This window comes from Strix aluco, chromosome 21 (genome assembly GCF_031877795.1).
Source record: "Strix aluco isolate bStrAlu1 chromosome 21, bStrAlu1.hap1, whole genome shotgun sequence".
In the NCBI taxonomy this organism is placed as follows: Eukaryota; Metazoa; Chordata; class Aves; order Strigiformes; family Strigidae; genus Strix; species Strix aluco.
The window spans coordinates 11,975,437-11,998,299 of NC_133951.1; the positions used below are offsets into that span (position 1 = coordinate 11,975,437).

At 58.9% G+C, this 22,863-nt stretch overlaps 1 protein-coding gene across 2 annotated transcripts in view; it reads left to right on the top strand.

Annotated features, from left to right (window-relative positions):
- Positions 1–21,330, top strand: part of ARSG (arylsulfatase G) — a 28,098-nt gene extending 6,768 nt beyond the window's left edge. Inside the window, exons 2-12 of one of the 2 annotated variants that reach the window (XM_074847142.1) lie at positions 1,364–2,133; positions 2,427–2,614; positions 3,466–3,513; positions 3,593–3,704; positions 4,021–4,161; positions 7,806–8,002; positions 8,631–8,711; positions 12,062–12,170; positions 16,555–16,675; positions 20,567–20,657; positions 20,973–21,330. In XM_074847142.1, coding sequence (XP_074703243.1) covers positions 1,925–2,133; positions 2,427–2,614; positions 3,466–3,513; positions 3,593–3,704; positions 4,021–4,161; positions 7,806–8,002; positions 8,631–8,711; positions 12,062–12,170; positions 16,555–16,675; positions 20,567–20,657; positions 20,973–21,304 — 1,629 coding nt within the window. In that variant the 5' untranslated portion in view covers positions 1,364–1,924 and the 3' untranslated portion in view covers positions 21,305–21,330. The remainder of the gene's footprint in view (positions 1–1,363; positions 2,134–2,426; positions 2,615–3,465; positions 3,514–3,592; positions 3,705–4,020; positions 4,162–7,805; positions 8,003–8,630; positions 8,712–12,061; positions 12,171–16,554; positions 16,676–20,566; positions 20,658–20,972) is intronic. The other variant, XM_074847143.1, reaches the window with a different exon arrangement.
- Positions 21,331–22,863: the final 1,533 nt, after the last annotated feature.

Below are 22,863 nucleotides of genomic sequence, written 5' to 3' on the forward strand. Positions count from 1 at the left end.
TTTATGGGAAAATAAAGGCGACTTAGCCACCATCAAACATGTCCTAACCTTGATTCTTCTTGCTCTTTGGCAGTTCAGGGCATGAGGGACGAGCTGTGGGTTTGCAGTTAGGGTGCAGAACGGGAGCTGGGCTCGTGCACTTCGTTTGGGCAGGGCCATGCAGCCTCTCCCACAGCTCAGCCCCCACCCGCGGCTCAAGTCACCGACCCACCGCATCCCACCCCCCTGAATTCATGTACCGAGAGCTTCAAGGCCCTCGGATGGAAGTTTCTAAATTGATGCTCTGAGCTATGAATTATAAATGGAATCACACCCCTGATCACTGCAGTCCTGAAACTGCTGATCTGAGCGACAGCCCAAGGCTTTTAAAGATGTGAACAGCGAAACCTGGGAGTAATTTGCTTTGCCAGCTACAGACCTCTTGGCCTACAGATGGGGCTCATCGTATTCCCTCTCCTGCCTCCTCCTGTCCCCTTCTCTTTTGTTTTCCAGCATCAGCTTCTCTCCTCGCCCTCCCAGTTTGAATTCATGGATGTTGTCCTGCTTGGCTGTGTGACAATTCCGTGGCATGTTCCTCCTCCAAGGTTGCTGGTACCAGCTGGGGACATCTGCTGCAGTGGTGGTCCCAGCTGGGTCCCACTGGCCCCCAGCTGTCCCCATCTGGTCCCCACACCATCCCCATGGCCGGTGCAGAGCTCCTCACACAGGGCTCGGCAGGTTTTTGGCAAATCTCTGCCTCTTCATCTCCCTTTGGCCATAACTTTGTGCTCAAGACGTGGTATTTCACGGCTCCATCTCTGCCATCGGTCTTTGGGGTGTTTGTCCTTGAATTTCTCCACCCCTGGAGGCCAAATCCTGCCCTAAGCAACCGTATGTGCTTAATCCTGTAAACCCAGGTATTTCTGGGATTTATTGACTTCTGGGTTTGCCTGGATTTCTGCATTCTTGCCTCCAGGAGCAGGTCCCTCCCGGTGCCCCAAGGCGGCTGCGCTGCCTGCTCTGACCCGCCGACAGCAGTGGGGCATCGTGAGCAGAACTAAATTTAAAAAATGAGCTCTAGAAACTTCTCATTTGTTACAAATGAAGGCAAGGCCCTGCACATTGCCCCCCACGGTGCTGGGAGGGAGCAGCGCTGCTCCCTGGGGATGACAGCACCATGGGAAACCATCCCAGCCCGAGCGATGGATGCGGGAAAGGGGCACTCGTTTTTTCCAGTCCTTTCCAGTTGAGTCATCATGAGCCAGGCAGCAAAAAATACAATTTCAAAGGCAAAGTCTTGGTGCCTGGATACAGCATTCTGCCCTAGGCTGGGATGCAGGAGGGCTCCGGCAGGTCCTGACTGTGTCTTGTTTCTCTTGCACAGGGGATGCTGCAGCTGTGCAAGGTGAAGGACGGACCAACAGTCACAGGCAGAGCCACGACAGTTATTTATCCTCCTGAAGCAAGGGAGGGCAGCGCTTCGGGGAGCCGAGGAGCGTGGTCTGCAGGGAAAGAGCCATTTGTTGGATGCGAATATCCCTGCGGCTGCGGTGAGGGGAGAGGAGCTGCTGCCACAGATCGAGCACACTTCTGGAGGGAAAAATACCACTTTGGTTTGGTGTCTAATTAGATATTTACCAGGAAGGAAGGAAAGTTAAAAATAGAGTGACAGTGACTTCAAAGGGTGTTTTTGTCTTCTAAGAATAACACCTTTGCTGGCACCGACTTCAGGAATATCAGCTGTGCCTGGGTGCGAAACATGGAGGAGATGTTGCAGCTCGGTTGGTAGCTAAGGGAGCAAACCTGGACCACCTGGACCCAGCCCTGCAGGAGCAGCTAAAGAGGGGACATTTGCTTCGCTGCGAGGGCCCGTGGAGAGCTCAGCTGCATCCCCAGGGTCGCAGCAGAGGGAGTCTGGGGAAGACGAAGCTGCTGGTGCCCCAGCATGGGTGGCACCATGGGGACCCCCTCCCCGCGGGTGGTGCTGGTGCTCGCCGCGGTGCTGGTGGGGCTCTCGGCTCCCTGGGCAGCGTACGGGCGGCCCAACTTCATCGTCATCCTGGCAGATGACATGGGCTGGGGGGACCTTGGGGCCAACTGGGCAGAGACAAAGGAGACCCCGCATTTGGATGAGTTGGCGGCCGAAGGGATGAGGTAACATCTGTCCCCCCTCCCCAGCCCCCTCCGAGCATCCCTGGTTACTCTGTCCCACAGCAAAGGGGGTTTTCCTGGCAGGCGAAGGGGGTTTTGGGTGCACGGGGAGGGTGGCTAGTGCCCAGCACCTTGGGGTGCAGGTCCATCCATCCCTGCTGCGACCTGTGAGCTTCATCCTCCACTCCAGACCCTCATCCTGGGGCAGAAGGGGACACGTGCAGGGGAGCAGAGAGGGAGGGAGCAGCGTTGGACCACGCAGGGGCTTGTGACCGAAAGGTCCTTTCATTTTCTAGGTTCGTGGATTTCCACTCGGCTGCATCCACTTGCTCCCCGTCCCGTGCCTCTCTGCTCACGGGGCGCCTCGGGGCACGCAACGGGGTGACCCACAACTTCGCCGTCACGTCGGTGGGCGGCCTTCCCCTGAACGAGACCACCCTGGCCGAGGTGCTGCGGGAGGCTGGGTACAGCACGGGGGCTATAGGTAACGCCTGCCGTGCCGAGGCTGCGTCCGGGGTGGGGGGCGATGGCGGGGGGCGGTCGAATGTGCCCGTGTCCATCCGCAGGTATTTAGGTGAAACACTGGCAAATAAAGGAAAGTCTAAAGGATCACGTGGGAGAGATTTTGCACCTCCCCCTTGGATTTTGCAATCCCAAGCTTAAAATCTTCATTTTCAAACATACGATATTACCTGAAATCCAGTCCCTCCCCAGCTCTCCATTTAAGCTCTAATTGCTTCAACTCGCAGGGAACGCACCGGATTTTCGTGCCCGTGCACAGCAGCTCTGTCATCCCACATCCCACACCGGGGTGATGCCACTGGTGCTGGCCCCGTGGCTTTGGGCACCCTCCTGTCACCGTGGGTCCCCCCGGCCCGCGCGAGCCCCAGCTGGTAGCGAGCCCTTTGCACCCGCAGGTCCTGTTGCTTGTGCACATTGCGCTGGCAGAAAAGCCCTTGGTTTCTCCTTTCCCCCACAGTTTTTGCAGTTCTCCCTCTTGGATCGGCACATTCAGTGGGAGCAGGCGCTTGGCAGAGGTCAGAGGATGAAGCTGGTTGTTTGGGAGGGGTTAGAAAGTTGTCTCCTTTGAACACAAATGCATGAAAGAGCCTTTTAAGGCTGGGAGCAGCCGATTTGCACAGGCACGAGATACCTTATACATTTTTTCTGAATTTTGGAAAAAAAAAAGACGTTCTGGAAATGTGGCCAGCACAAAAGTAGCCTTTCTGGTTGCTAGATTAAAGCCCTCAGAGCTTTGGGCACCTCGTGGGTGATGACTGGTGGTGGCTGTAGTTCTCTTAACCTCTGAAATGATGTTCTGTGGCTTCCACGCAGGCAAGTGGCACCTGGGACACCACGGCCGCCATCACCCCAGCTTCCGCGGTAAGGACTGTGCCAGCGGGGACGAGCCGAGCATCCCGTGGTCGCCTTGTCCCCGCCGACACCCTTGCTTGCCCCTCAGGCTTTGACTACTACTTCGGGATCCCCTACAGCCACGACATGGGCTGCACGGACACCCCTGGCTACAACCTGCCGCCCTGCCCACCCTGCCCACGTCTCGGCGCGGCTGCCAGGTACGGGGGCACGTGGGGGTTTCGAGTGCTGGCGCGAGGAGGTGGGTATTTGCACCGGTGTCCCCAGTCCTGAGAGCTGCCCTTTGCTGCAGTCACCTCCCCTTATGCTCCATGCACCCAGTGTCCCCTGTGTGCACCCCGCAGCAGGGCGCAGGTCAGGGAGGGGTGTCTGTCCCTGTGCCATGGGGATATCGGCATCGTCCCCTTTCTCCTCCCCTCCTCGTCTTTCTGCAAAGTCAGGAGAGCAGTTGGGCTCCACGCCTGCTGCCACGCTGGTCCCCGCTCCGGTGACAAGTGTGGGGTGGCCTCTTCCCAGCAGGATCAGGGGGAAGGACTGTTACACGGAGGTGGCCCTTCCTCTCTTCGAGAATGTCACCATCGTCCAACAGCCCGTCAACCTCAGCAGCCTGACGACACGCTACGCGGAGGAGGCGGCGCGGTTCATCCGCCGGGCGAGGTGAGAGGCCGCCCCACCCACTCGGGGGTCGCTGCAAAGAGTCTTGCGCATCACGTCGATGCGGTGCTGGGAGGGGGGGACGGGTTGTTGCCTGTTGGTTCTTGGGGAGCAGATATGGGCTCTCCATGGCTTGGATTCCCAACCCGCTGGAGAACGGACAGGCCACCGAGGCTGTCACCGGCGTCCTGCAGGACTCGCCCTGGAAGCCTTTCGGTGCGTCCCCTCTAACCACTGTTGGGACTGTTTAGTGTGAGGAGGAGAAGGCTGAGGGGAGACCTCATCACTCTCTACAACTACCTGAAAGGACATTGTAGAGAGGTTGGTGCTGGTCTCTTCTCACAGCTAATTAGTGAGGGAACGGCTTTAAACACCAACGGGGAGGTTCAGACTGGACATTAGGAAAAAATTTTCACAGAAAGAGTGGTCAGAGAGTGGAATAGGCTGCCCAGGGAGGGGGTGGAGTCCCCAGCCCTGGGTGTGTTTAAGGGCCGTTTGGATGAGCTGTTGGGGGATGTGGGGTAGGGGAGAACTTTGTAGAGTCGGGCTGAGGGTTGGACTCGATGATCCCAAGGGGCTTTTCCAACCTGAATGATTCTGTGATTCTCTGATTTACAAGGAAGGTCAAAGCCTCAGAGCTGGGCTGTGCTCTGTGGGGCGACTGCAGCGAGATCCCAGCTAGTGTGGGTGGGAGGGAGGGAGGAAGAGAGGGAGGGAGGAAGAGAATGAACAGGAGCCTGCAGTGTGCCTGGGTGGCCAAGAAGGCCAATGGTATCCTGGCTTGTATCAGCAATAACATGGCCAGCAGGGACAGGGAAGGGATCTTACCCTTGTGCTCGGCACTGGTGAGTGGGTTCAGTTTTGGGCCCCTCACTCCAAAAAGGCCATTGAATGACTCGAGTGTGTCCAGAGAAGGGCAACGGAGCTGGTGCAGGGTCTGGAGCACAGGTCTGATGGGGAGCGGCTGAGGGAACTGGGGGGGTTTAGTCTGGAGAAGAGGAGGCTGAGGGGAGACCTCATGGCCCTCTGCAACTCCCTGAAAGGAGGGTGCAGAGAGGGGGGATGAGTCTCCTGAGCCAAGGAACCAGTGCCAGGACAAGAGGGAATGGCCTCAAGCTGCGCCAGGGCAGGGTCAGACTGGCTCTTAGGAAGGATTTCTTTGCAGAAGGGGTTGTTGGGCGTTGGAATGGGCTGCCCAGGGCAGGGGGGAGTCCCCATCCCTGGAGGGGTTGAAGAGTCGGGTTGACCCAGCGCTGAGGGATCTGGTGGAGTTGGGAACGGTCAGGGTGAGGTTCATGGTTGGACTGGAGGATCTTCAAGGTCTTTTCCAACCTCAATGATTCTGTGATTCTGTGAATCACTGCCACCCATCTGTCCCCCGTCCCTCTCTCCATCTCCACGGTGGCATGGGGCGAGGCGGCAGTGGGGTGGGCAGTAGGGGTGCCTCTGTGGGTGGGGGGTGCTGGTGGGGGTGTGGAAGTGGGTGCTGCGTGGCTGCCGATGGCAGCTCCAGCACTGGGACCGGAGCAGCACCCAGAGGTGCTTAAACTCACCCCGTACGTGGGGTTTGAACCGTTTTGGGGATAAAGTGCTCTGGGATCCGTGGGATCAGGGTCAGTCTTCCCCAGGCGTGCGGGGGCTCCTCTTCCCCGAGGAGCAAAGCAGCTCCTCCGAGACGACGACCCTGAAGCCCTGCTGACGGGTTGTGTAATTTTAATCCCTATTATTGGCAGATTATGAGCTGTGACTTTGCAAAACGCCTCCCTGCAGCGCGAGGAGGGGAAGCGCTGCCGGGCAGCCGTGCCCGAGCCCGTCCCGCGCCTGCACCCAGGGATAACACAGACCCAGGGAAGGGCCACGGCGGGGGGGGGCCTGTGGGTGAGCTGGGGAAAAGGTTTGGGTAATGGGGGCAAACAAAGGGCTGGGCAGGGAGCAGCCTGTGGGGAAATGGCTCTTTATAAGCCTGGGTACTGTTTTGTGCGCACAATACCTATAATTCATCCCCTTTGGGTACTAAGAATCGGCCGCAGCGTGGCCCGGCCGCTGCACCAGGGCTGCGGGGCAGCAACGGTCCCTCCTCCCCTGCAAACCCCCAGCCCTCCGGGCTGCGAGGATGCTCTTTGGCTGTGAAACCAAGCAGGTGAGCTCTGGGTTAATAGGAAAAACCTTTAAACTCCAAATAGTATTTTGGGGTTATCTGCATTCATGGAGAACAGGATTAAGCAGGTGCCTGCCTTTTCTCTCCTCTTTGATGGCTTATTCTAGTTTTCCTCTGCCTGACTCATTCATTACGGGGCAACAAAAGAACACTGGATTTGTCATCTCGGTGTTTTTTTAACCAGTCGTGTCAAGGTTGAGCAATTCATGGCAGTGAAACTTGGCTCTGTCTGGGACACTTAGGGCGCAGCAAACATGGGAGCACAAGTCAGGGGCGTTTGTCTTAAGTTATTGATTAAATGTTTGCTCAATTTTCGGGAGAATTCTGAAATGTTGATGCGAAAAACAAGCGGGATGTTCAGCTGAACGCCGTGGTCATGAGTCTGTCTGGATGATGGAGCCCACCCGGTGCTCTCAGGAGGGATGTGAGCTGGGGAAGCAGCTTTCCCCTCTCCAGGGTCTCTGGCATCCCGAGGGGAGAGGTGCCGCGTAGCCTTTCGCAGCGGCGATTTGCGAGGGATGCATCAGCACCCCATCAGCGTTTTGCAGGGGCTGGGCAGGGAGCCGGGGGGACACAACCCTTCGCAGGGCTCCAGTGCCATTGGGGAAGGATGCGGCAGCTCCGGCCAGGATGGGATTTACTCATTTTCCATCCCCAGGTGGGTGACGGGTAAAGGAAGGAAGTGCTGAAACACACGTCGGAGGGGCCCCGAAAGCTTTCTGGAGGCAGCGATGGGGTGGCCGGAGCTGGGCGCGTGCGCGGGCCGGGGCACGTCCCCGGGATCCGGCCCCTCCCCGCCGCTCGCCATCCCACCCTTCCCCTCGGAGGTCCCTGAGGAAGAGCAGGCCTCGTTGGAGGAGATAAATATAGCCGTAAACAAGAAAACAGGACATGTCCTCTGATGATTTAAAAGCAAACAGGCAGCGGGGCAGCGCGCGGCGAGCGAACGTGCTGTGCTCCTTGTCCAGGGCTGCTCGGCAGCGCCGAGGCCGCACTCAGGGTCGGTGGGGGTGTCCTTCTGCTGCTCGGCCTCTGCTAAAATCACCGGCTAGGGCTGAGTGCGTGCTGGGGAGGGGGAGGAAGGGCCAGAACGGGCCCTGTGAGAGAGGGGAAGAAGGCAGGTGGGTGCCAGGGGTGCACCGACGGCGGGTGTTTGGCTGGCGGCTGGCATGCCGCTGGCTGTGGGACATCGGGAGATGGAGGAAGGGACAAGCCCATCCCAAACGGAAGGACAGTGGACAATGCGGGGAGGTTTAAGCAGGAGCCGTGGAGAAGCAGCTCACACTGCACCAAGCATCCCCCCTGCAAGGGGAGCGGGTGCCTGGCGGGTTTGCAGCCTCTGGTGCACACAGGGAGGTTTTTCCCCTCAAGCTGTGGCAGAGGCAGGGGTGGCACCAGGACTGTGTCCCTAGGCTCAGCAGTGCCACCACCCTGGTGACCTCCTGCTTCCCCAGCCCGGCTGAACGCTCTTCCCCTCTTCTCTGCACAGCGACAGCGGCCGCCCCTTCTTCCTCTACCTGGCGCTGGCCCATATGCACGTCCCGCTGGGGGTCCCCCCGCTGCCCCCCCCTGCCTCGGGCAGGGGCATCTACGGAGCCTCCCTGAGCGAGATGGATGCCCTGGTAGGACGGATAAAGCGGGTCGCCGACAGCCACGGGAAGGGCAACACGCTCCTGTGGTTCACAGGTACAGCAGGAAAACCAACCGGCTGCGGTGGCACGATGCCGGGGGACGACCCGTGTTTGTCCCCTGCCCTGCGTGCTCCCAGCTGCTCCACGGACTGGGGGGACACCAGCAGCCACAGCCAAGCTGCCTGGGGCCATCACATCGTGGGGATGGGGGTCCTGGGGGGCTGCGGCCGCTCAGCCGGGTGCCCACCTCGCCACCCCCCCTTCGGCCACAAGGCTAAACCGGCAGGGCCGTGCCTAATTAAACTGCAAATCCTCATTCATTAAGAAGCCCAAATCCGCTCTCGCTGAGCAGCCTCCCTAATGAGGATGTCTTGCTCCTGACGACAGGAACTGCTCCGCTGCTCATTAACGCCCAAAGCTGGTGGCAACTGCCTGCCCCCCCCGAACCCCAGCTCTGCTCCAGCCCCTCACCCGGGACTTGGGCAGCCCTAGCCCTTGAAAATAAACTTTTAGAAATAAAAATAAATCAACCCACTGCTCTTGCTAATGTGGGAATGCATCATAGGGATGGGAAGGAGGGATGGAGAGGCCACTTGTCCTTGCCTACCCCCCCGTTGCGGAGGTGTCCCCTCCCAGCCCCCTGGTCCCGGTGTCTCTCATGGGGACATTTCTTTCTCTTGCAGGTGACAACGGGCCCTGGGCACAGAAGTGTGAGCTGGCAGGACGCCTGGGTCCGTTCATGGGGGCCTGGCAGAGGCAGCAAGGTAACCTGGCAGCATGGGGGGGGGGGGTGTCCCTGTCCCCAGGGGTGCAGGGGAGCTGCTCCACAAAGCCCTTCATCGCCCACCGAGGGAGACATGGGGAACACTTCACTCCCCAACCTTTCTGCTGGCTGGGGTGCATTGCCTTGAAGACACCCCAGAATAATTTTATTCTTTCAAACAGTCAAGTTTTCCCCTAAAACTGCTGCTGGGGGGGGGATGGGCCCCCCCCGCTCCCTGTTACCTGGAGTTTGAGGTGAGTGGCTGCTGGTTTTGGGGATGGGATGCCCTCACCACCCCAGGCTCCGGCAGGGTCTCACAGCCCCCAGCCCCATCCCGCCCAGAGGAGAGTGCCCGGCAGCCCTCTCAGCACCTCGGAACTTTGCTTTTCTTTCTCTCCATCATTTGTTTTTTATTTCTTTTTCCTGCCTTTCCTCCTTTTCCGGCCAAGCCATCTGCTTGGTGGGTTTATTTCAGTCGGAGCGGCCAGAAGCATGCATGAGTCAGGCGTTTCCCACTTCTGCTTGTATTACGCAGTGTAAACGCACGCCGGGCTCGGTTCCCCTCTTTGCTCGGGGTCAGCGGGGAGGGAGCGGCGGCCGAGGGGCCGCGGGCGGCAGCGCCTCTTTCCTCCTCCGCTTCCTGACACCCCGGCGATGCAACCGTGGCCACTTCCCTGGGCAAACGCTGCCGCCGGGCTGGCTCGCTTTCCCGTTCCCAGAGCCCTTCCTTCGGCTGGCCCGGGGATGAAATCGTAACCTTAATTATTTCTTTTTTTTTTTTTTCTTAGTAAACAAACCCTGCTGACGACCTGGGTTGCTCTTGAGCAACCAACGGTCACAAGTCGAAGCAGATGGTACAGGCAGTCCAGCGTTTGGGAACAAAGCTGGGAAAACACGGCCCCTTTCCAGCCTCTCGCTGCCCTGCGAAAACACCCCGAGCCGTGGCTATCGCGGGAGGCTGGGGAGGAGGTCGGGCTGGCAGGGCTCTCGGAGCTGGCTGTAAATACTGCCTGGGAAGGATGACTTCTGAAATCCCTCGGCTGGTGGTTGCATGGATGTTTTGAAAGCCAGCCCAGTGTTACTGTCTGCTGCCGGCTGGTCTAACGCTGCAAACACCCGCTGGCGTGGGGGGTGGGATGCTTGGCCATCCCACCCCAGGGGCATTGTGTGTCCCCCCCTTCCCTGGCCGGGAAAAGCCCTTTGAGGAGCAGGAGGGCAGGGGACAAGGGGCTGCTCGGCACTCTATACGTTTCACATAGCTTGGCGTTTCCTTTTAGGGTCCAACCCAAATTCCAGGGATGTTTTCCATTGATTTCGGGTGGTCACTGGAGTTGGTCCTCGCACGGAGAGAGCAGCACTTCTGTGTGTGCTGACCCCTTCTCCTGTTGGGGAGCTTCCCGCAGCCTCCAGCCCGCCCCAAAAACCCATCTCCCACCTCAGGGCCAAGCGCCCAACAAGGGGGGTGCTGGGGTGGAGGTGCACGTTTTGGGGATGTGATGCTGAGCATGTTTTGAGGCAGGTTTGGGAGGCTCCAGACTCAGTGTCCCTGTGCCGGGGACCTGCTGTGTGTGGCAGGAGGGGGACCAGGGGTTTCATCCCAGCATGGGAACGCTCAGTTCAGCTTTCCTGGAAAACCACGGCCTCCACGGTCCCCACAGCAGCAGGGCTGCATCATCCCTGCTCTGGAGAAAAATCCCTGGTTGGGTTTGGGGTGTTTCAGCCCCGTTTACTGCCTGAAGTGTTAATGTGAGTTCATTCACAGGCAGCTCCAGCGTCCTGCCCAGCCACAGGGACTCGGGTGGCTGGAGGGAAATACCCACCCATGTCCTCCTGGAGACCCCTCGACCAGGCATGGAAAAGCCCTTGAAATGCAGCTGCCTTACCAGGGGGGATGAGTTATTTAGTCTAAATGCAGCAAAGAGAATTGTTATTTATTGCTATAATTGCTATAATTTCCTCAGGTGTCTGAAGGCAGGCGAGGCACCTTGCTTAAGCCATATGTGACGCGTGTTGAACGCGCTGTGACATTTCCAGTAGCCACAAGAGACCCCAGTACCGGCTGTGCCCCACCACTTCAGGCCCCAAAGAGATGTTCATCAGCGGGAAATGCCAAAAGTTTGGGTGGGGAGTGGTAGAGCTTGAGGACATGCTTGCTCCGTGCTGGCAGGATGGGCAGCAGGGTCAGAAACCTTTTCCCTGGACTATTCCTCGTGCCGCCGGCACCGCGGCATCCGTGTCACACGTGTCCTTCTCCGCTCAGGCTCCGTACGGCGGCGGCGCTTGGGGGCGCAGGATCAGCCCCGATGCCCGGAGCATCAGGTGGTGGCTCCCGATGAGGCCGGGCTGGGCTGGGGAGCGGCGTGGGGCTGCGGAGGAGCGCGGAGGAGCGCGGGGTGGCCGTGCCACAGCGGGGACGTCGCCTCGCTCTTGGCTCGGCCCGGAGGAAATGGCTTTGGGTGAGCGCCGTTGCCATGTGCACGCTGAAAGGCGGGCGGACAAAGGCTGTGCCTGGGAAGTTTGCTCGGTGAATCGGGTCGGGATTTTCTGTTTGCCCCATTCCCAGCCCCTTCCCCCCGCAGCTGCCTGGGGCCCTTTGGGCTACAGCCAAAGCAGAGGCTCTCGTAACACCCTTCCGCCCGTTTCGATGCTCACTACTCTCATTTCATTGCCCTGCACCCCTGTTTTGCTGCTCAGCACCCCCATCTGGTTGCTCAGCACCCCTGTTTTGTTGCTCAGCACCCCCATTTCAGTGCTCAGCATCCCAGGTGGAGGAAGGGGCCAGGCAGCTTCCCTGAGCGGTGCATCTCAAACCCAAGGGCAGAGCAGGGGTGTTTTGGGTGATGTCAGGGAAACAACTGAACATGTTAATTAGCCAGCAGGAGGGTTATCAGCAGGACAGTATTTTTAACGAAGCAGGTTTCCAGCAGGCTGGGGGGGGCTGTTGGTGCTTTACCACACAGAGGGCCGCAGCCCGTCTGCATGGGCAGCCCCTGGCATAAAATCCTCTATTTTTTACCTGCTCTGTATTCTCACCCGATATCAAAAATGGATGGAACTGTGGTGGCTCTGGCAGTGGCTGCATTTCTCATCTCTTGCTGGGGCAGAGGAGAAACACAAGGCACTGCTGAACTGAGCCCCCTTTCTTTCCCCTTTCCCTATTTCTTTAAAACCCCCCTGTAACTCTCCTCCCTCCCCTGATTCCACTGAAATCATCCTCCTTTGGGGTCATTTACTCCATCTCTGCCTCTGAGTAGCTCCTTTCCCAGGGAAACTCTCGGGTCAGGAGGTTTTTCCCCTCAACACAGAGCTCCTGGGCAGCGGGATGCTGAGTGCTGCCCTTTTTTCTTGCAGGTGGGAGCTCAGCGAAGCGAACGACCTGGGAAGGAGGGCACCGGGTGCCGGCGCTGGCGTACTGGCCTGGCCACATCCCTGCCAAGCAGACAAGCCACGCTCTGCTCAGGTAAGAGCCCGGCTGGATCGTGTCGGGGAGCAGGGCAGCCCCCCTTTTTGGAAGCACACACCATCCCCGTGCTGGGACCCAGGTGATGATCTGGATCTTGGCAGCAGCAGCTGCCCCGCGCTGGTTATTGCCTGCCTTGTGCCAGACTCTGTACTTTTGTCCTCTCCCAAGCCCGTAAGACTTAATGCTTCAGCAAAGAGGAGCTGAAAGGGCTTTTTGTGAGGCTGGAGGGTTGGCGTTAGCAGCCACTGGGCTCCGTGTGCCTCCTGGTCGCGGTGGCTGAGTGCCTCCCGATAATTAAAAGATGACGATGTTCTCTCTCTCCACCAAGAAGCAGGCTTAGGCTTTGTGGTCTGTGAATGGCTTTATGTGGAGGAGGGTGCGGTTGTGGGAAAGGCTGGCCGGAGAGATGGTGCTTGCAATCAGCGCAGGATGCGGCCGGGCTGGGAGGTAGCGAGTGACTTCTGTCGTTTCCGGAGAGAGCGGAGGGAAAGGGCTGCTGCCTCCCCCTCCTCGCCTCGCTGGGGAGCGCTGCCCCACGGAGGGTGGCGTGGAGGGGTCCTTACTGCAGCAATATCGCACCTCTGCATGCAGCAAGTGCACCGCTCCATGCAGCAATTGCACCTCTCTGTGCGGCTCTTGCAGCGATTGCACCCCTCTTTACAGCCCTCCTTTGCAGCAGACGCAGCAGGGGGGGCACAGCCTGGGCTGGGGGCAGCGCAGTGGGATGCCCCGTCCCCTTTCATCCTTTGAAGCCCATGGTGGAGGTCAGGGTGGTGGGGCTGGGGGGTTGCTGGGCGTTGGGAATGTGTCCCAGCTGCTGGAAGCCGGTCTGGACTGGTGGGCCCCGGGGAGGTGTTGGGTGTTTCTAAGGTCCAGGAGATAAGCTGGAGCTGTTTACTCCTCACGTGGCCTGAGGGCAGCTCTGGGAGCTGGATGTTTGCAAGTGGGGGAAGGTTCAAGGCGTGAGCTGGGGCACTGAGGTGGCAGAGGGGATGGGGTGCCCACAGCACCCCTTGGGTTTTACCTCCAAACACTTCCCCTCCATGGCTGGGGGATGGACTGACTGCTGGGACATGGGCAGAGCTGCCAACCCGTGCAGGATCAGTGCCCGTCCCCATCCCCTGTCCCACCGGCCTCCTCCCAGGCATTCCCTTTATCTCCTCGAAGACCTTATCTCCTGCATTCCCCAGCTCTGGTCCAGCAGGTCAGACAGCTGGAAATCTAGAAAGCCATCAGCAGCACGGGCTGTGCTGCACACTGGGTGCTCGGGAAGCAGCTCTGTAGCTCCCCAGGAGTCACAGCGCACCTGGCATCCTCCACAGCACAGCCCAGCATTGCCACGGGGCTGTGCCTGGTGGTGTGGGGCCATGTCCTGGCATCAGGAAGGGGCAACCCCCTGTTTGGGAGGCAGCAGGGAGCCAGCCTGGGGTACATGAGCAATGGCTTGTGCTCAGAAAGGTGTCACCACTGCGGTCCCAGCCACGGCCTGAGCTCTTGAGAGGGGGACGTGGAGGGACGTGGAGGGATGTGGAGAGCAGGGGCTGCTCAGTGCTCGCACTGTGTCAGGGCAGGTGGCTTTTCTCTGCACCTAGAGTCACCCTTGGGGACATCTCCCAAAGGACAAGCGTGTGAAACAGGGTGGTTGAAGACTTGTCCCCCCAGCTGATGGGGAAGACCAAGACGCTGGGGAGGGGATGACATCTGCATGCAGGTGTGGCTGGGAGACCTCCGCAGGGCAGGGCTGGGTAAGGGCAGGCATTAGCTGCCTGCGTGAGCCTCCCTCTGCCCCTGAGGTTATGAAAATACTGACAGCCTTTGCCACCCGGCTTGGGAGAAAATCCTGTGCCTTGCCTCTCCCCAGCATCGCTCGGCTTCGCATCCTCCCCGGTGCAGAGAGCGGAGCGGTGAGCAAGGGTGAGTGTGCCCAGGGGCCAGGGAAGCAGAAAAATGCTGATGCGTCGTCGTGGACTTGCACCTGCACGCTGGTTTCTGCAGAAAACTGCCTTGTCGGCTTTTCTTAATTATATTTAATTGTCGGAGCTACCTGCTGTACTTCTGCCCTTCCCTGCCCGAACCCAAAGTAGGGCACGGAAGAAATAGGTCAGTGGGGTGGTGAAGAAGCAGAATTGCACCACCCCGGCTGTGCCGGCAGCGTGGGGCTGGGCAGGTTGGGCAAGCTGGCTGGGGTGTGGGGAGAGCTGGTTCAGCTGCCTGCAGCTGCCTGCAGCTGCCTGCACCACGTCATCGCCGGGGCAGGGCAGGGCAGCACTCCCTGCTGCCATCCTGCTCGGGATGCTCAGCGCCCGCACAGCACCCGCGCAGCTCTGCCTCTCAGGCCCTTTTTCCTCCGCGTTCGGGACAGCAGCAGGACGCTGGAGTGACTTTATTTATTAAACCTCTCTTGGCCAGGGCAGGGGGGTGGCAGCGTGGCTTCCCCTTTCCCTGCAAGCGTGGCTTCCCCAGCTTGGCTCCCAGGATGTGCCTGCTGGTGAGGCCTTTGCTTTGATGCCAACTTTGACCAAAATCCTGTTTTTTCATGCGTTTTTCCATGGGTTACATCTGCCTGTGGCTGGGAGGGACCTTCAGCCACCTCTGCCCGCAATCCCATTGTCCTCCCACCTCGGTGACTGTTTCCAGCAGTCCCAACCATGCACCACGCTGGGGGCCTGATCCTGAGGGTGCTGAGCACCCATGGGTCTGCCCTGGGCTCCCTTTTGGGTGGACCTGGGCTGACCTCAGCGAGGTGCTGCAGGGTTGTGCTCTGCCTCGGGCGCAGCGGGGAGCCAGAATTTTTCTGGGCGCCTCCCGGCTCGCCTGGTGGCTGGGGCCGTCTCAGCGAGCGTGTACCGGGGCTGCCTCTCAGCAGTGTTTGTTCTTATTTGTTCTCGCCGTCTCTTAGCAGCTAAATTAAAACTTGTTGAATGGCAGAACTGGGGGCCCTTAAGCCCTGGGCTCTTTTCTCTCTCTGTTCACGCAGCCGTGGCGGGAGAAGGGCAATGGAGGGGACGGGGGTGGCAGGACCGTGGCAGCACCCTGTGTACCCCGCGGTGTTTTCTCCTCCCGCAGCGATTTCCTTGCCTCAGCTGAGCCCCCGGAGTTTCCATCCCCCAAGAGGGTTTTGCAGCCGGAGGGGTGTGGGGTGGGTCCCTGTCGGCCACTCAGCACCGGTGGCTCCCGGCTCATCAGCTCCCATGCCACAGCCTTGTCCCTGGGGAGGGCAGTGCTGGGATGTGACACTTGGCCACACCGCCATCCTGCTGTCCCCCGGGGCCGTGGGACACCCCCAGTTCAGGCGGCTCCTTTTAGAGGTGTGGGGTCACCCCGTGACCACATCTGCGAGAGGGAAGGATGCTCTTTGTCGTGGGGGGGGACACAGATGCTTGTGCCTTGCAGGAGCAGGATGTGGGGGGCAAAGTCAGACGTGGGGGCTACTCCTGGGCTGTCCCTGTCCCGCTGGAGTCGAGGTGGCTGGTGGAGGTGGAAGCCCTTGCCCAGGCTGTGCGAGGGGCTGGCAGCAGGGCCAGGTGATCCCCGTCCCACCCCAGCAATGACTTTGCTCGACCCGTGGTCCCTCCGCACCGCGGGGACGAGCCGGTGGGTGGGGAATTGCCGTGGCCGAGCTCCGGCCACGGGGCCACAGGTAGCAGGTGGGAAAGCAGAGACTGTCCCTCTGCATCCCCACGGAGCCCGAGGGACAGCGGGTCACCCATTCCTTCCCTGCATCCCTCCGCACCGGGAAGTGACCAAGGGCGAGCCCTGAGCACTCTTTTGTGGCTGAGGCCCCTGAAAAACCCCGAGAGGTTTACGGTGGAAATGCTGACGGGCGTTTTGGTGGGAGTGCACAAAATAGCACTGCTCTCATTTTCCATTCTGGCTGCAACGGCTCGTGCTGCGCCATGCAAAAGCGAGACCACATTTTCCTGGGGCCACTGGATCTGCTGTCATTGGCGTAAAAAGTCCCTGTGCTAGCACTTTCTCTGGAGGGTGACCTGCTGCCTTCCCCTATGTCCCCGGGCGGAGGGACGGCGGCTGCCCCGCTCCCCGCCGTGCCCGTGCAGGATTTGCCGGGCGCAGGAGCGGCCGATCCTGGCTGAACCCGCCGTGCTGGCGAGCTGCCGGCGCCGGGGGTGGGAGGTGTGTGAGGCGAGGGCTTGCTGGGGCCCAGCCGCTGCTTGAAGCTGGTTTTAACCTTTTCTGCAGAGCTCAGCTGTTGGGATGGGTGCTGGGAAGCAGCCGGCCCCCCCCACCCCACCAAGGTGCTCCCCTGCCATCAGCACACCCAGTGCCCCCCAGGCAAGGGGCTGCGGGGTGCAGGTGGGGTTGGGGGGACCCTCCGGGGTGCTTCGCCCCTTGCCCTGATGAAAGCCACCTCTTTCCCCAGCACCTTGGACATCTTCCCTACACTGGTGGCCCTGGCTGGGGCGGCGCTTCCCCCGAACAGGCGCTTCGACGGCTTGGACGTGTCCCCGGTTCTCTTTGGGTGGTCGGATGTGGGTCACAAGGTAAGGCAGAGCCACCCCCCTGGTGACACCCCCCTCCTGACAGCAGGTCCCACCGCCTCTGAGTTAAAACAGGTAAGTGGGGAGAAAAGCTCCGGGCTGGCAACATGCGGCCCCACGGGAGCATCATCCCCTGGCCCGGAGGAGGAGGAGGAGAGCCAAGGCTGGGCTCAGGGTACCGGGGTTAAAGGGCTTTGGGATTAATGAAGAGTTGGTTTACGCTTTGTTCATAAATCTGGGATTAGAGGTGAAAATGCCTATGCACGCAGCTCGGCGTGCCTTCCTGTGAGCTGGGCCCGCTGCCCCAGGGGTGCCCACACAGCAGCCCCACGGTGCCCGGCACGGCGTGTCTCCTTCCCAGTCGCAAAAGATACATCAGTGTGGGAAAGAAAAGACCCCAGGGGCTCGGACCTAGTTGCATCCGCTTTATTTATCTTGCCAGATCGAGCCATAATGAAGCCCTCCTCCCCCCAGTCCTTGGCCGGGGAACGTGCCCGTTGCTGATGTTCGAGCGGGGCAGCTCGCCCCGTACCCTGCAGCTCTCTACCCATACAATAGGAGCTGCTGACAGCTTCTTTAAGCCTAAAAAACACAGTTACAGAACAAGCAGTATGGCGATGCATTTTTCTCAGAGTTGCACAAGATTTTTGCAGAACCCAAAGGGAAAAAAAAAAAAAAAAAGTGGCTTTAATAGCAGTCCTGCAGATAAAGCCCGATTTTGCTTTTAAAGTCCACCCTCCTGCGAGCACCACGAGCCAGCTCCCAGTGGGGATCTTGGATTTGCTTTCTGCGTCCATCAGGGTTTTGGTATTTGCTTCGTATTTATGGAACCCTCTGCTGAACCGTGAGATAAAGCGGGGAAGCGGATGGGATGTGGCCAGCGTGCTCCGCCGTGCTCCTCGCGATTAACCCTCTTCTCCCGCGTGTGTGGTACTGGGAGCGGGGACTGGTGGTCTGCTGGAAGCGATGGTTTGCTGGGAATTAGGGTTTGTTGGGAGCAATGGTTTGCTGGGAGTGATGGTTTTCTTGGAGCGGTGGTTTGCTGGGAGCAATGGTTTGCTGGGAATTATGGTTTGCTGGGAATGATGGTTTGCTGGGACCAATGGTTTGCTGGGAATTATGGTTTGCTGGGAGCGGTGGTTTGTTGGGAGCAATGGTTTGCTGGGAGTGATGGTTTTCTGGGAATGATGGTTTGCTGGGAGCGATGTTTTGCTGGGAGCGATGGTTTTCTGGGAGCAATGGTTTTATGGGAGTGATGGTTTTCTGGGAGTGGTGGTTTGCTGGGAGCGGTGGTTTGCTGGGAGCAATGATTTGCTGGGAATTATGGTTTGCTGGGAGCAATGGTTTTCTGGGATGGATGGTTTTCTGGGAGCAGTGGTTTGTTGGGAGCGATGGTTTTCTGGGAGTGATGGTTTTCTGGAAATGGTTTACTGGGAGCGATGGTTGGTCGGGTGTCAGGGTGCAGTGGAGGGGCACACGCCAGCCGTTCCTGCGTGTTTCAGACTGAGGAATAAAGTCCTGAGCTGTGATGCACCACCAGCTCCTGGGGCTTCCCCAGCATCACCCCAGCCCAGCGCTTTTTTTGGGGGGGGGTTGTTGTGCTGCAGTCAGGGGGGAATTAACGCCTGTGGGGCTGGCAGCCGGGGGTCACAGCCGGGTTGTCCCTGCCCATCCCAGCAGCGTGAGCATCCCCGGGGGGTGTGATCCAGCTGCCACAGGACGGGGTGACCTTGGGGGGACACACAGCCCCGCGGGGTGACCAGGAGCAAGCGCGTGTCCCCGCTCCGTCCCTTCTTGGCTCTCTGCCTTTCACCTCCCGCTTGTGAGCGGCTGATAGCAGCCCCCCCTTTGATGCTGCAGGGTTTTCCTTGACACAAATCCTCCTGAAAGCGGTTCCTTTGCTGGCCCCGCCGCCCGGTTTCCGCACAGCCGCTTTCCTAACAGGGTCCCTGGGGCAGCTGAGGCTCCCCGGCGCGAGCGGCCCGGGGTAACCTCGCTCCACGTCCCAGCCCGCGCGCTCGGCACCGGCACAACCTGTGACGGGGCTGGGGCGATGCCAAGGTCCTGTTTTGAGCGAAGGCTATTTACAGTAAAAATAAACACATCCTACAAGATGTATCAAGGGTACAAGTGTCAGACAAATAAGCTCTTTCCATGAGCTTTAATGGCAGAGGGGTGTGCGCCTGCTCCCCACGCGCTTGCTCGCTTGTGCAAACATCCTGGAACGCTGAGTTCAGACGACAGGTTTTCTGGGGAGAAAAGGCTTCCCCCCCCCCCCCTTTTTTTTTTTTTTTGTTAAAATAACGAAGTCACAGGTCAGTAGAAGGGTTGCAGACCTGGGAATGTTTCTTGGAAGGGCTCAATCGAAACAAGCTCCTTAATTATTCAGTAAATTATAATAGATTTTCTTAGCGTGGGGTTTTATGAGGCAGGTTTAGGAATGTGCTTGCTGGTAGCAAGGGAGATTTAAGTCCCTTTACACTGAGATGGCAGCATCCCAGCTGCGCTGCTAAAGGTGTAGGCAAAGCTTTAAGGCTGGAAGCAGATGAATTGGTTCAGTTGCTGGTACCTTGGCTTCACAGGCCCTTGAATATTTGCTGATTTCTGCTTTGGAGCTGTTTTACTCAGACTGAGGAGTGTCAGCATAAGGGGAGTCTGTAGCAGGGGTTTCCTTCTTGCAGCACCTCCTCTTCCACTTTACACCCTTAATTTTTTTTCCCTAATATATGATTTTTAAACCAAGCTCCAGAAGATTTTTTTTTTTTTTAAATTTACCTTGCAACAGAGGGCAATACAGGAAATCACCCCCCACCCTGAATCCTGGCATTTCTTGGGTGAGTTACCAACCAGCCCCCCTCAGACGGCGGCTGCACCCGGAGCAGGCAGCGTGGGACCGACATCTCGGGGTGCCCGAGCGGGGTGCCCGGCGGTGCTGCGTGCCGGGGCAGGGCTCTGTGCCGGGCACCTGTTAAGGCATTACCGCTCCGGTCAGCTGCAAACGCTGTTACTAAACTTGGCACCGCAGCTGCCTACAACTTCGGCAGATGTTTCTGATTTTTAGCACAGTGGAAATTTCTTGAATCACTTTTAAACTCAATTCCCAGGGAGGAAACCTCGAGTGACTCACCCCTCAGTGAAGCCATTGGCTCCGCAGCAGATATTATCTGACAGATGAGCCCGCTGAAGCGTCCAGCTCACTTGTCTTCTCCCTCCCGTGTGCCAAAGCAGTCGTCCTGCGCGGATCAAGTGTCCTAAATACCGAAAGGGAAAGATTCGACCCGCCCTTCCCTTCCTCCCTTCCTCCTCACCCCCATTCCCTGTGCCGGGACAGCTGTTGTTAGGGAAGGGAGCGCTCGCACAGCGGGGTGAGTCAGCGGTGGAGACGGACCGGGGGTGATGTTCCAGCACCTCACCTACCCGTGCAGCCTCCGCTTCGCATGAGCTCACCCTCAGCTTGTGCCTCGCTGCTGGCCCCAGGCAACGATTCGGCTCCCTGAGCTGTCCCTGCCAGCAGCCGAGCTGTGTGAGACGGGTGTCTCGTCTGCATGGGGCAGTGGTGGGTGACACAGAGCACCCGAGACCGGCCCGGCTCTGAAATGTTCTGCCCTGCTCTGCTGAAAGCCCCCGCGCCTTCCTGATCACTAGAACTGGTCTGGGGAGGTAAATTCCTGGCATGCAGGGTCAGGAAGGCACAAGAGAGATGCTGCTGTTTCCCGGTGCCCTCTTGCTGTCACCCCACCCTTCGGCAAGCAAAACTCGGTTGGTTGCTCAGAGCCCAGGTGTCTCTAAAAGTGTGCACGGGTGGGACGTGGTCTCATCTGGGGAGGGAGTGGGTCTCACAGAGCAGGTTTTCTCTGGAACAGGCTGCCAGGCGCTTTTCTGTTCTTCCTTCAGGTTCTGCTCCACCCCAACAGCGGAGCAGCTGGGAAGGACGGCGAGATAGAGGCGCTACGGCTGGCTCAGTACAAGGCGTTTTATACCACAGGTACTGCGTCCCTTTTAGAGAGCGTAAAGTCTGGGAAAAAAACTTCTGGAATTCTTGGTTCCTTTCAGATACAGGTAAAAACCAACTCAGGTTAATTCAGACCCAGCGAGCAGCACGTACGTGCCCCGCTGTGTCTGTGTGGTGGCTCTGCCGCCCGGGGTCGTTGGCCTCTCAAGCTCTCTCGGACTAGCAGCAGGACCCAGGCTCCCAAAGCTGGGACACGGTGGGACTGAGCTGTCCCAGACGGGTGAGGAGTAGAGAGGTGATCCCTGGGCAGCCAGGAACTCTGGTGATTTTCTCTTTTTTCCTCCCCAGGAGGGGCGATGGCTTGCGATGGGAGCATTGGGCCAGCTGAGCATCACCAGCCACCCCTCATTTTCAACCTGGACCGTGATATTCAGGAGCAGGAGCCTTTAGATGTGGCATCCGGAGAGTATCAGGCAGTGCTACCTGCAATCAGCAGGGCTTACGCCCAGGCTCTGGAGGACATTGCAGCCGACAACGTCTCCGTTGCGGATTACTCCCAAGACCCGGCTGCGACGCCCTGCTGCGACGCGCAGCACGTGGCCTGCCGATGCCGAGCGCCCGGGTCTCCCGCACCCGTGCTGGCCCATCACACGGAAAGAAGAGTGAAACTTTGTCTTTAAGCAAATAATTGCTCAGGCTGCTCCTTTCCCGAGTCTGGTTCCTGCGAACGGGCGTGTTGTGCGCGTGGCTCCAGGCTGGAGGTTGGCCGCGGAGGAGAGGGATGGAGCCTGCGGTCCCCTTTGCTCTGTGCTGTGGAGCAGGGAGGTGAGTTAGTTGTGGGTCTGTGTGAGCACACGGAGCGTCCCCTTTGCTGCAGAGCGGGACTGTCCCCCTGGCAGGACTGTCCCTGCGGCCCAAGGAGCAGGGCACTGCAGTACCTGGTGGCTTTGGGCATGTGGAAGGAGACAGGCTTGTTGTAGGGCTCTTTAGCTGAGACAGAGACAGGTCTTGGGTTAAAGCAAATTACTCGAATTACTTGAATGACTCGAGTGTGTCCAGAGAAGGGCAACGGAGCTGGTGCAGGGTCTGGAGCACAGGTCTGATGGGGAGCAGCTGAGGGAACTGGGGGGGTTTAGTCTGGAGAAGAGGAGGCTGAGGGGAGACCTCATGGCCCTCTGCAACTCCCTGAAAGGAGGGTGCAGAGAGGGGGGATGAGTCTCCTGAGCCAAGGAACCAGTGCCAGGACAAGAGGGAATGGCCTCAAGCTGCGCCAGGGCAGGGTCAGACTGGCTCTTAGGAAGGATTTCTTTGCAGAAGGGGTTGTTGGGCGTTGGAATGGGCTGCCCAGGGCAGGGGGGGAGTCCCCATCCCTGGAGGGGTTGAAGAGTCGGGTTGAGCCAGCGCTGAGGGATCTGGTGGAGTTGGGAATGGTAAGGGTGAGGTTCATAGTTGGACTGGAGGGTCTTCAAGGTCTTTTCCAACCTCGATGATTCTGTGATTCTGCGAAAGCAATCTTCTGTGAGAGCTGGCTTTGGGAGAGAATTCCTCTGGGAAAGTCGCTTGGCTTTCCTCTAAAATGGACCTTGCAGGGGTGGCTGGTGGGAGCACAAGACAGGGGAGGACGGGGCCGCAGCCGCCGGGGTGCATCGCTTCTGGTGCTGAGAGCCTGGAAGTCTGTGGCTGCAGAGAGAAAATTCCTGGCTGGCAGGAGGTGAGCACTCTGGGGAGCAGAGCAGCTGCCCTGCCAGCTGCCCGCTGAGGTTCATTAATGGGGTTATGCTAAAGACCCAACTGTCTGTAAAGGAAAGAGGGTGCTGGGCTCTCCCTGAGTGCTGCCCTCCTCGGCTTGTCCCGCAGCTGCTTGGTGCTGCCACAGCGGAGGCCAGGGATGGCACTGAGACAAGCACCCCAGTCCCAGCATTCAGAAAAGGCTTTTTTTGGGAGGGTGTGGGGGAAGAGGTTTGCAGTGCAGTGCTGGGGTAGCTGCTTCTCACCAACTCTGCATGGAAAGAGCAATGGTGTAACTGCATTTTTTTTTTTTTTTTAAGGGAGTTCAGGGAGAGGTCCCTGCCCCGAGGTCTCCCAGATCAGGGCTCCAGGCAGAGAAGCTGCTCCTGGCGATCCCAGTGCGATGCCAGGGGCGCAGATGGGGCGAAACAGCTCTTACAGGGCCATTTCTGGGCAGATGCAAAGGCCTGGGGTGCTGCAAAGGCAAAATCAAAGTTGCAACTGAAACTTA